Source organism: Pan paniscus, chromosome 6, assembly GCF_029289425.2.
Source record: "Pan paniscus chromosome 6, NHGRI_mPanPan1-v2.0_pri, whole genome shotgun sequence".
Taxonomy (NCBI): Eukaryota; Metazoa; Chordata; class Mammalia; order Primates; family Hominidae; genus Pan; species Pan paniscus.
The window spans coordinates 113,820,590-113,833,667 of record NC_073255.2 but is presented as its reverse complement, the minus strand read 5'-3'; the positions used below and the strand labels follow the sequence as shown (position 1 = coordinate 113,833,667).

Sequence of the window (13,078 nt, the reverse complement as noted above, 5' to 3'; positions counted from 1 at the left end):
TGGCTCTTAGATAGAAAATGGCACTAAGCTTCCAAAAATCAACAGGTTTACCCACCCTCTTCAAATGATGTATTTGTATTCAGAGTAATCTGCCACTCAGTACCTCTGAATTGTTAACATTTGAGGAACTGCAATTTTGAGCTGAAATGTTTGTTTTTCATTTGCCTGTGCATAATCACAGGATAGGAGCATTAATAAAGGGGTTGGTGTATTGGCCTATGCTGAGGCCTATTATTTAGGCAGAGTCATGGCAACAGAGCAATGCTGAACGTGTACAAGGGTACCATAATTTCAGCCTGTATTGTGTCAAGGGGAAGAGAAGACGTGTCCACAGAGAGAAGGGATGAAAAATACAAACATATTCGAAATTATCTCTTCATTTTCAAACCAGAAACAGCATCTATATTTCCCAGCAACTCAAGAAATATGAGTGGTAAGTCTTGCCCCATGCCAGCTACAAAAGTATTATCTGTTAGGTAGTATGGCGCCCATAAACTTAAAATCAGCAAAATCCATTGAACTGCATTTCCAAGAGAGTAGGAGACTTGAAATGGTAGTGCTCTGAGGATGTCCACGTGGGTGGGCAAGCATATGTTGCTTTTAAGCAGAGGAAGTGGTACACCACGATTTCTTCATAAGTGCGAGGTCTTTATAAACTCATCCTCATGGGGGCTGTTTTAAATAGAAAGAAAATGACACACAGTCCCCAACCAAGCTTCCTAACTGTTTGGGGAGGGTTGCCACTTTCCCAAAACATTAGGTTACTGTGGGGGAATTTTCCAAAATTGTCAACAATTTCATTTTTAAACTGAGTTCTTCCTCTCAGCCTAAGACAGATGCAATACAGCACAAACTATATTTGGTCTAGCAGGAGATGTAAGTTATTTTTACTACGCTGACTCCTACCTGACAGTGGAAGACGTATTCTGGTGTGGTTTTCTTAAACTTCATGTTCCAAACCAAGGCCACTCCATCTGGTTCATGGGGAGCATCTTCATTGTTGTTGTAAGAAGCCACCATCAGCTCAGGGTACTAAATGGAAGAGGTCACAAGGATGAATTATGCTAAGATGACAACACAAGGAAAACTTTGTTATTCCTACGTACACGTGGTATACTACATAGTGTAAATGGTGCTTTCTGTTATGTTGTGGCATACCTACTATCAGCTTACTGCTGCAACCTCCTGCAGTCTTGTTTCTGCCTCCAACACTCTGTATGCGCTTGTCATACTCACCGGTAACTATCAAACTACAAACATCGCTTTACCTCTCCGTATTATTTGACACTTTGTGCTACTCCCTTCCTCTCCTGTATTGGCTTCCATTACATCTTTCTCTCCTGATTTTCTTCCCTGACTTCTCTTTTCAGTTCCTGCAGGTTCTCCTTCTATTACATAAATTCCAAGGAGGGCTATTCTCGCTGAGTAAGTTCATCTACTCCAGTGGCTTTAATAAGCTTAACATGCTGGTAATTTTCAAATCTATATCTCTAGGCTTAATTTCTCTCTGAGATGCAGGTCTTTATATCTGACTGCCTACTGGGGATTTCTCAGGGCTGTCCATAGACCCATCAATTGCAACACATAGAAAAATGATCTCATTGACTTCCACACGAAACCTACTGCTCCTCCATGTTCCCTATTTTAGGGTCTTGCACTAATATTCGCCTGGCCCAGGCCAGCCATTCTACATTATTTATTTATTTATTTATTTATTTTTTGAGATGGAGTCTCGCTCTGTTGCCCAGGCTGGAGTGCAGTGGCCTGATCTCGGCTCACTACAAGCTCCACCTCAGGGGTTCACGCCATTCTCCTGCCTCAGCCTCCTGAGTAGCTGGGACTACAGGCACCCGCCACCACGCCTGGCTAATTTTTTGTATTTTTAGTAGAGACGGGGTTTCACCGTGTTAGCCAGGATGGTCTCGATCTCCTGACCTCGTGATCCACCAGCCTTGGCCTCCCAAAGTGCCGGGATTACAGGCGTGAGCTGCCATGCCTGGCCCATTTATTTTTACTTCTTTCTCTCTCTCACTCCCATACACTAAATTTCCCTAATTCCTCAATACCTTTCAAATGAATATTTTCTTTCTATCTTTAAGGTCAGAGCCTGCTAAATTAATTTCTTATCTGGATGAAGGCAGCAGCTTCATAAATGGCTTCCTATACTGACCTACTCCATTCTCCATCCTTTATCAGGAAGACTTTACAAAATATGTATTTGGCTAAGTCATTCCTCAGCTTAAAATACTTTAATGGCTCATCATTACTTTCAAGGCAAAATGCAGGTCACAGAGGATCCTTAATAATCTGTCATTTTTTGCCTTTCCTGCTTACTCTCCTACAACCTTCCCTCTTTCTCCCCACCTCCCACACCCTATGACCCAGCCTCACTGGACTAGTTTTGAGGCACACAGATACATCTCTGTACCTGTGAGTCTCATACTCACTCTCACTGGGATGACCCTTCTGTGTTGTTTACATAATTAACTCATCCTTTAAGACTCAACACAGGCATCAAGTCCTCCAGACAATCCTGACTTAACCAACCACTTCCTTCCTTGCCTGTTATCAGCTCCCTTTGTATCATGTGTCTGTCCTGCCAATTAAAGCCCTTGTCAAATGCATTATAATTTTTTTTCTACACCTGTGTCTTTCACTCGATTGTAAGCTCTTTGAGAGTAGGGACTGGTTTTTGTTGACCTCTGAATCCAGGGTCAATTCCTAGCATATAATAAACTTGTGCCAAAATTTCTTTAATTATTTAAAATTTTTAATTTTAGTAATTCTGTGCTCAATAGAAAGGCTTTATATATCATCCTTTGTTGTCAAACAATGCTAATAATTAAAGGCTTAAATGCAAGAAATATAACCAGTAAAATAACAAGAAGGACTCTATAGTGATTCTAGGTATTAGAAAGACCTACTCACCCTACAAAAACTCTGTCCTGAGTGTTATTAAATAAACTGAGGATAAATCTCATAGGAAGTACTTATGAGTTAGGACACATTTCATGAAAATGTCATTCCTCCATAGGAGTCTCAAAAGGCAGCCCTATTAAAAATAGTATCAGGATTATGGCAGACCGTATCACTCTCTTCTTATAATTTAATTTTTTCCTCCTTTTTCATTATTCTATACATATATTTAATGGAAGATTGCCTTTATGAATTTGAATACAGATCTTTTTTTTTCTATTAAAAATAACTACATCTAAGTCTTATTCATTCTTCCAGCAGCCTCAACTAAAGAAATCTGCAGAGAGTTACAACGTGCTGGTTGTGCAGAGGAAGTATAAGCGTACAGTGACACACATGTATGTGGCCACCAGGGGAAGTAATCATTCTTTATTAAAAAACACTCCTCAGCGGATGAATCAAAGGCCTATTAAGAAAGCCTTTGATTCAAAGCCCATTCAAAGAAACTAACATCCAGATAAACACAGAAGTCTCCAGACTGTCCATCTGAAGTTTAACTATGTCACATGTGAAAAGGCAACTCTATAAACATCAACACCACTACCACAGGGGCTAAGGAGCAGCTAGATGTTTCTGCAATAATATCACCCAGCTGGGTCTCATTGTTGGTACCCACTTGCAGCTTTTCTTTTTCCATTTAAAAATATTTAAAATTATTTAGCTTTAAAACTCCTTTAGAAAACAGGGAGTGCTTTAGTAAAATTACCAGTGAAATGTCATTGGCATAATTTCTATAACTGAGATCATAAGGCCTAAAGATACTGATTTAAATTTTATCTCACGCAAGTTTTTGGGATTTCAAGGTGCCCTCTAGTATGTCTTTTTCCACCGTTTGTTTGAACATGACTAGTCATATTTTCTTTTTCCAATAAAAAATCTCTAAACAATTATTTAATCTTAAGTGTTGTTCGAAGTTATGTTTTTAAAGAGAATATAAAGAATTATGAAATTCATGATCATTTGGTTACTCATAGAGCTGAATTATCCAATACTTACCCTAGGAGAATTTTACCTGGAAATTACCAGATATGCTCTCAACCCCATTTTTTTTCTAACAAATAAATGAAACCTAGTTGGGGCGCAGTGGCTGAGGCCGGCAGAGGTTGAGGCCTCCAACGCAGAGGATGAGGCCAGCAGATCACTTGAGGTCAGGAGTTCGAGACCAGCCTTGCCAACATGGTGAAACCCCTTCTCTACTAAAAATACAAAAATTAGCCAGGTTGTGTGTGCCTGTAATCCCAGCTACTCGGGAGGCTGAGGCAGGAGAATTGCTTGAACCCAGGAGGTGAAGGTTGCAGTGAGCTAAGAGTGCACCACTGCACTCCAGTCTGGGTGACACAGTAAGACTCCGTCAAAAAAAAAAAAAAAAAAAGAACCTAGCATTTACTGGAGAGGAAGGAACCATCATGTTTTAAGTGCCCGTTATGAACCAGACACTGATATGTTAATTCATTTGGTCCTCATAACTCTCTAAGGTAGGCAATGGTTTACTCATTTCCACAGACAAAGAAACCCAGAGTCCTGGGTTAAATAACATATTCCATGCTATGTTGCTAATAAGTGATAAAGCAAGAACCCCACTTAAAGTCTGTTGGGCTTCAAAAGCCTTCTCCTTTCCTGTCCGCTGTGGCATGCCTCAAGTGTCCCCTATAAATATGTAAGGCACCATGACAGGTAAAATATGTGACATGAATGCCCTGAATAATAGGCTCTTCTCTATAGGAACTTATCATTAGATGGAGGGAGGTAAGACACACATAGAAGTAACTACAAGACAAATACAAAAGCAGACCATGACAAGTGCTAAGACAGAGGCAGAAGCAAGGTTCTGTAGAAGCATGGGGCCAGGTATGCTAGCTCATGCCTGTAATCCCAGCACTTTGGGAGGCCGAGGAGGGTGGATCACCTGAGGTCAGGAGTTCAAGACCAGCCTGGCTAACACGGTGAAACCCCGTCTCTACTAAAAATACAAAAATTAACCAGCCCTGGTGGCTTGCTCCTGTAATCCCAGCTACTCGGGATGGGGAGGCACGAGAACGCTTGAACCCAGAAGGCAGAGGTTGCAGTAAGGGGAGATCATGCCACTGCACTCCAGCTAGGGCGACAGAGTGAGACTCCATCTCAAAATAAATAAATAAATAAGCATGGAAGCTGGTGTGGGGTGTGGCAGGAAGAGAAATTGAAAGGGATTTCTCAGAAGAAATGAGACCTTGAGCCTTGTCAAGTGGGTAGGTTATCAGGACAGATGACAGCAGGGACAAGAGTCCAAAGAGGGGTGCAGGAGACCCCTCTTGGTATCTGCCTGGTTCATGTGAATCTCTCTCTTTGGAGATTACCCCAGTCAACAGAAGCCTAACTTCCCAGGGATAATTAATTAATTGCAGGGTTGATACTTGACCCAGCTGAGCCAAAGGCGTTCTCTAACCAGAATATTGTAAACTTTGAACTGAGACACAGGACCTGGGAGCTGGCAAAGGGGTCTGGATAAGGACAGCAGCCTGTTGGTGAGGTCCCTCGGGCTGCCCAGACTCCTAATATTTCTAAGTTTTAGTTCTTCATCTTTTTCATGAATTCCGTAACTACTATAATGGCTCCCCAGTAAATTCCTCTGTCTACTTAACCTAGTCAAAGGTGAAGTCTTTTTGACCAATACAGTGAAGAAGAATATGTCCAATAGACATCAGGTTGTAGTATTAATATGTGGCTAGGAGGCAGGCTATATCAAGCTGTATAAAAGAAGAAAGGCCTGGAAATGCCTCAGGGCATCATCATGGAAGTCACTGAACACAGGCTAATGATTTTAGATTTTATTCTGGGGGACAATAGGAGTCACACTTTGCAACTAATGATAATACTGCTACTGCTCTTCTCACTACTATGTCACATTTATCAAGTACTTCTTATGCACCAGACACTTTTAAAATTATTAGTCCTTTATTTTTATTTTATTTTATTTTATTTTATTTTAAAGACAGGGTCTTGATCTGTCTCCCAGCCTTGAATGCAGTGATGAGACCTTAGCTCACTGCAACCTCTGCCTCCAGGCTCAAGCAATCCTCCCACCTCAGCCTCCCACATAGCCGGGGCTGCAGGCATGCACCACCATGCCTGGCCAATTTTTGTATTTTTTGTAGAGATGGGATTTTGCCATGTTGCCCAGGCTGGTCTTGAACTCCTGGGCTCAAGTGATCCTCCTGCTGTGGCCTCCCAAAGTGTTGGGATTACAGGTGTGAGCCACTGTGTCCAGCCAAATTATCATTCCTTTATATGCATTAATTCATTTAACACTCACAATAAATGTGTGAGCTAGGTATTATTATCATCATTTCATGAATGAAGAAACTTAAGCCAAGAGAAGTTAGGCAATTTGCCCAAGTTGATACAGAGTGTATAAGTAATCTTTACAAAGATTAACCAGGTAAAAGTACTTATAGTGACTTAACCTTATAGAGACTGACAGTAGGGAGACCAGTAAGACGCTGTTTCCTAACATAAGCAAGAAGTAGAGGGCATGACATAAAGTAGGTGTCAAATCCATGTTCGTGGATTTGCACTGGTGTCAATAGTAATCTTTTTGCTGTTGTAAATTTGATTGGATTTAGCAACTAACTGAGTTGCCAAAGATTACTCAGGTTTGCATCCTGGATGACTGCAGGAGTGGAAGATGCAATTTACATGTGAGAGGAGTGAGTATACATGGTGGGAGTAAGATCATGAGTCTGATTCTGCACACATCTGAAAACTGTCACGTGGTATGTGATAGTATTATTGACTGACTGTGCTAAATAATGTTCAATGGGTGACAAAGTTGACATAATCCTCCAGCTTCCCAGATTTCTTCCAAGGAATGATGTTTGACGATATTTTGTAAATATTTCAAAGTTAAAGTGTTCTGGTTTAAGAAGCCCAGGAGATCAAAGGAAAGCTATGCTGAAACCTTATAATTTCTTTCTTTTTCTCCTCTCAGTTCTATTCTGTTACATTCAGGAGATCATCCTAGACACACACGCCACCACTGCACACCAAGACTGTTCCTCTCTCTCTCTTCTTTCTTAATATCATTCGATTGCATCTAAATCCATCAAAAAGTCTCTTTATCCCATAAGTATGTAATCCTGGTCCTTTGAACCCCTCAACAGTGTTGTGATGCAGGAGGTGAGGGTTCTAATCTCTTTTTCTTACGCCTCATATACAACACATTTTTCAAAATTGCAAACCTCTTCCCCACAGCGTAGGTAGGCAGGTCACACAAAAATAGGGGAAAATAAATGTGGTCTCTCCATGGTAGAGTTTCTGTTATTTCCAACTTCACTTCCTCCAACACAAACATCATGCGAGACCCTGTGTGGAAACACCTCCACAGGCAATGTGGCCCATCACCTACTGAGGCAAGGCGGGACCAGCCCCACCCCGTGCCTCCTCAGGGAGTGTTATCAGCTGACCCGGGAACAAGGTTGTAGTTGCCTTTGAGGAATGTGTCAGATAAGGTTCCTGTGTGATTCCCCAACTCTGAACAAGTGAACAAGCTGAGCTAAGTGTTTCCTCAGGCTTGGATCTGATTTCTGTGCACACACTCAAGCATGCTCAGAGACCACCCACACACTGGTGGAAAGTGGTTGGGCAAACCCTGCTTGTCTTCGTCTCTGCAAGATCACTCACTGTGTGCTTTGTTGTTTGGATACAAAAAGGAATTCAAGAGGAGAGAACATTCACCCACTTTATTGCTGATGAGGGTCTAGTTGTGGGGAATTACACCCCTCTTTTGTTCCCCTGTTCTCCAATAGGATTAATTGGGACTTACCATTTTATAGCTCTGCCTAGAACACCCTCTTCTCCCCTCCATTTGTCTAAATTCCAGTCTTCTGAGAAGCGCTGTCTGACCAGAGACAGATTCCAACCTCCACTGAACTTTGAGAGCACTTGCTATCTGCCCCATATCATTCTGCACCTTTACAACTTCTTTTAGTTTCAGATCCAGAAGCTCTTTGTGAGAGGCAGTGGTTAAGAGCATATGCCACGGGATGCTAAAATACTTTGGTATAAATCCCCACTATACCACACCCTAGTTGAGTGATTTTTCAGCAAGTTATTTAGCTTCTCTGAGCCTCAACTTCTTCAAATATGTCATGGAAATAGTAAGGGTGGCTGCCTCATATGATTGTTGTGAGGGGGAAATAAGAAAGCCTTCATAGCAGCTATCATGGTGCTTTGTATATAAGAAAAATAAATTAAAAGCTAGCTATGACTATTATTCCCAATAAAAGCATTGAAAGCAAGAAAGCAGAAACTGTGCTGTGCATAAGTGCTTAGGAGTAATCATTCCTGCTTCTCTCACTGTTCTTACGTCAGTGTTATTGCAGGAAGGAACATTGTTGTTAAGAATGTGGGCTCAGGCATCAGATGCTTAGGTTCAAATTCTGATGTCACTACACTAGGCTGTGTGCCTTTGCATGTTACTTACCTACTCAGTGCCCGGTATATTGTCACCTAGTTGAGTTGGCCATTCAGCAAATTGGCGTTTGGTAAATTTGCCTGCTTTCACTCTGAATGCCACACTGATGGGCTTAGACTTCTTTTCTACAGGCAATGGGGAGTTTTGGTCTAGGGAATGAAGAGATCAGGTTTTTGTTTTTTGTTTTTTGTTTTTTGAGATGGAGTCTCACTGCATCACCCAGACTGGAGTGCAGTGGCAACCTCTGCCTCTCGGGTTCAAGCAATTCTCCTGCCTCAGCCTCCCGAGTAGCTGGGATTACAGGCATTTGCCACCACACTCTGCTACTTTTTGCATTTTTAGTAGAGAAGGGGTTTCACCATGTTATCCAGGCTGGTCTCAAACTCCAGACCTCAAGCGATCCACCTGCCTTGGCCTCCCAAAGTGCTGGGATTACAGGCTTGAGCCACCTCACCCAGCCGAGTGATCAGATTTTTATTTTAGAAAGATTGTTTGGGTAGATTTCTCCAGGGGAAAACTGTATGTGGACAAGCATGAAGGTAGAAATATCAGTTTGAAGGTTAAGAATAGTATTAGATGATGAATACATGAATGAAGACATGGAAAGTCTTCGTGATAGACTGGGTCTGGAAGAGAAGAGGAAGTTGTCAATGTTGATGAAAGTTCTGCTTTAGGCTTTTGGGTATATTGTGGTGCCTTTAACATACAGATCATATAACAGGTAAAAAAGGATTTGAGATATATGAAAATAATGAGTTACTAATTCATTTAAGATTCTATGGGACACCTAGAATAGTGGCTCTGTCTGGTGTACAAAGTGAAATTCAGCAGGGAGATTGGGCGGGAGATATAAACAGGCTGTTCGTGGTTGAATCCTTAGCAGTGGAAGAGATCTCCTGCAGAGAGCACATCAGGAAGAAGAGCAGGGCTTGAGAGCATGACCACAGGGACCTCAAGGATGGTCAGAGGAAAAAGAAATCCTGGAGAAGTCAGAGAACTAGGAGACAGTAGAGAGGAGTAGTGAGAATTCAATGGAAAGAGGATGTTTCTATAGGCACAAGGAAGCTGACTAAGCTGCTTGACAAAGAAAGGTCAGGACAGATGTGGGATTAAAAATATCCACAGGATTTGACAAGTAGGAAATCAGTGGTAATCTTAATGGAATAGTTTCATGGACAGAACAATCTGGCTTCTTGTTTGGTACCTAGCACATAGTAGGTACTCAATAAATACAAATAACTGAGTAGAGAATTGAAACTGAAACCTCAGTAAAATGAGGGGAAAAAAACCAACAGGCATAGAGAGGAAATCGTAGGCAAGTAAACAAATCTCTTATTTTTTTTAATACAAATGCCACGAGAACACAAGCCCAGTTTGTCCCAGCCCAGCAATAATTCTTACCTGGAGGGACCAGTCCATACAAGTGACCACTCGATGCTTGGACCAATGCTCATCATAGAACTGACGATTGAAAGAAAGATTGGCTCCAGCCTGAACATCCCTAGGAGGATTTAAACATCAGAGATAAATATGGAACTCTTTCTCTATGCTGCTCATATAGAAGCACTGATATGGCAAAAGCCTGGCACACAATACTCTCTGAGGCCAAAATGTTAATCTAGACTACATACCCTGATCAAAATTAATGAACTAAAGATGGTCTTCTTTATGAAAAGCTCTTTCTAACCTGACCTGGCAAGGGTTTCCATGTCATTCCAAGACTGTTATGAAATGTCAGATTTGTTTCAAGTTCCCATCTTGACCAGTCCCAAGCTTTCTCCAACCCTGGTTCAGGCCAGAGCCTCTCCCTGAAAGGCTCTGGCCTGAAGCAGTGCTTATTAGAAATCTCTGCTATCAAGGGAGCACAGCACACCAGAGGATTCTTTGATATCGATACTACCTTATTTGTCCTTAGACCAGAAATGATATGCATGTTTTTATTTACTTGTAAATGCTGACAGGCTGTAGCAGTAGCCTCCTCACTCAATAGTAAGTGATAATTTCTACCATGAGACAGGCGTGGTAGACAGTGGAGGATTCACCAGATATGTTCCAGATGCTTATCACTTCTGCCATGGACCAAAACAGCATCTGAATCTAGGAGGATTACACTTTAGCCAGTGTTTACTTGGCTGACACTCAACTGGCCATAACACCTCCTTCAAGGAACTCAGTGCTGGTTATGCAGCTGCTCCACAAGCTGAGTATTTACATCGAGTAATGTTTGTTCTGGACCAGGAACTATGGGATCTGCATAAAAAGCTGCCTAAGTTGCTTGGGCTTTGGTTCAGAAATTCTTCTACACCCACCTTTCCTCTGTTCATTTGCTTCAACTGCTGGCTTGCGCCCTGCATCACTTAACTTATATGGCTCTTGTTCAGACTGGGTGACCTGACTTCCAACAAGTTATTTGGGCTCTAATTAGTAAACCTAATATGACATTTTTTTTTCTGCTAACCCTTCCTCAGCTCCGCCATTGCAAACTCAGGAGATATATATATATATATATATATATATATATATATATATATACATACACACACACACACACACACACACACACACACACACACGTCCTGCCAGGAGCCTAGGATAATACTGAGCCAGGCACACAGAGGGAAATAGGACCAACAAAATCAAGAAAGTCATAGAAAAATGGCTTTTCAAAAAAACACAAAGATTGTAGAGCATATATATTCAAAATACTGTTGTCTCTTCAAGGTAGTCTAAAGATGCCGCCTACTGTTGAGAACATGTACAGGACTCCCTTTTGAAATTGGTTTTCACGCCTCTGTTACATTCCCTTGAGCATCCTCAATGATGATAAGATATCGTCCTTTAAGAATGTATTTGGATTTTAGAAACGGCAAAAAAAATCAGGCCTGATGAAAAAGGCAAGTGACCCTATCTTCACATATCATTCTTGGCCAAAAGAGATCTGTGGCTAAGAACAGCTATATTTATGTTTATAAGGCTAATATAGTCCCTCCTATTCTCCCCAGGATGATGGTTGACAGTCACGGCCTTTTCTAATACCTATGCTACAGTCACAGAGGAAGTCATTTAGGGACACTTGCTTTTATTGATTAGTTTTGTTTTGCCTGGAAATATATTCTTACATATATTAATATGTTTCCTAAAAGGCATATACACATATGCATACTTTCATGATACCAAAAAAAGGAAACATTTTCCAGTCTCTGTTCATCATTACACACATCAGTTAACTTCTCCCACACCTCATGTTTATTTTCTTCAATTTCCTATTTGCTTGGACATCAGGAATAAATCTAGTAGATACAACACGAATCTCCTTTGCTGCTCAAAAGAATGTTTTCTCAGAGGATAATGCATGTGACTCTGCCAGTCTCAATCACCTGGACTGTTCCCCAGATACCAAGTTCAAAAGCATTTCACAGAAGCACATGATAATTACAAGGAAGCTCTAAGCCAGAAGTTATCACCAAAGCCCATAGTCAAAGCTGTTCAGCAAGATCAATTCCAAAATTTCACCCTCCTCTGATTTCTTAATTTGGAATTTTCCTAGTCAGAACATAAATAAATTAGAATTAACAGATAACTTACGCTATTTTTTAAAGAATGCACACAAGAGACTAACCCATCTTTTTCCTCTAACTCTCGGCCGCTGTAGTCAAAAAAGATGTCGGAATCTTCAGCCAGGGCTCTTTCAATTACCCGTATTGTCCGGTCAAAAAAGATGAGAAATTCCTCTGAATGAAGGATCTGCTGTTTTTCTTCCTCTGTCAACTCTCTTGGAGGGGCTTTATTTATTTATTTTTTTGTAAAAGAGATTGTTAGGGAAGAAAAAGGGACAATTAAAACTTATCAAGAGGAACCCAATTCTTGAGAGAGACTGCTTATCAAAGGAGTGGCAAGACACAGTGAAACAAATCATTGCTAATATTGATTCTAAATTATTTACAAATTCACACCAAAGGTTTCTGCAGATGTCCCCACAAAAAGATTGCATATTTGGTCTAATTATTATTTTGAAGAGTTGAAGAAGATTACAAATAAAAATAGATTGGTGTGTTTTTAGCAATCAGTTCTAAATGTTTTTTTAACTTGAAAAACAGCTTAAATATGGCATAATAGATAAATTCACAAAACTATGTATTTATATATGCTATTATGCTATTGTACTATTGTCAAGCTGGCAATATTAAATAATTAGGAACACTCTATAATATGATCCTCATAGTACCTTTCCTTTTTCTACTGAGTAAATTCATAAATTCATTTTATTTTAAACGGTTAGTTGGTAAGCGATTGTTATATAGATTATATTCAAAAGCAGAGATATATCATTCCAAACCTGCTTTCACTCAAGATCTTCTGCTTTTAAACAAACACATGGAACAAATACATGCTTCTATAAAACAACCCACAATTGTTTTTCTGCCTTACTTTTCTGGTATGATTAATCTTATCGAACTAAATTTGAAGATAAAAAATGAGACAAAGAGATCAAATAACTAGTAGCATGTCATAGTTTCTGAAAGTGAGCTCAACTTAGAGTCACCATTTGGTTACATAAACCATTCCTTCAATTGAGAGTTTTACATAAAACCTTAGGGAAGGGATTAGGAACTCCCCAGACCAAAAAACCCTCAAGGGCAGAAACTGTCA

At 40.5% G+C, this 13,078-nt stretch overlaps 1 protein-coding gene across 6 annotated transcripts in view; it reads right to left on the bottom strand.

Annotated features, from left to right (window-relative positions):
- The window catches only part of DYNC1I1 (dynein cytoplasmic 1 intermediate chain 1), a 326,092-nt gene that overhangs the window by 101,690 nt on the left and 211,324 nt on the right, over positions 1-13,078 (bottom strand). For all 6 annotated transcript variants that reach the window (XM_003809703.5, XM_003809702.5, XM_034964487.2 and 3 more), the window contains 3 exons: positions 12,048-12,210; positions 9,830-9,929; positions 907-1,032 (listed from right to left, as the gene is read on the bottom strand). In XM_003809703.5, coding sequence (XP_003809751.1) covers positions 907-1,032; positions 9,830-9,929; positions 12,048-12,210 — 389 coding nt within the window. The remainder of the gene's footprint in view (positions 1-906; positions 1,033-9,829; positions 9,930-12,047; positions 12,211-13,078) is intronic.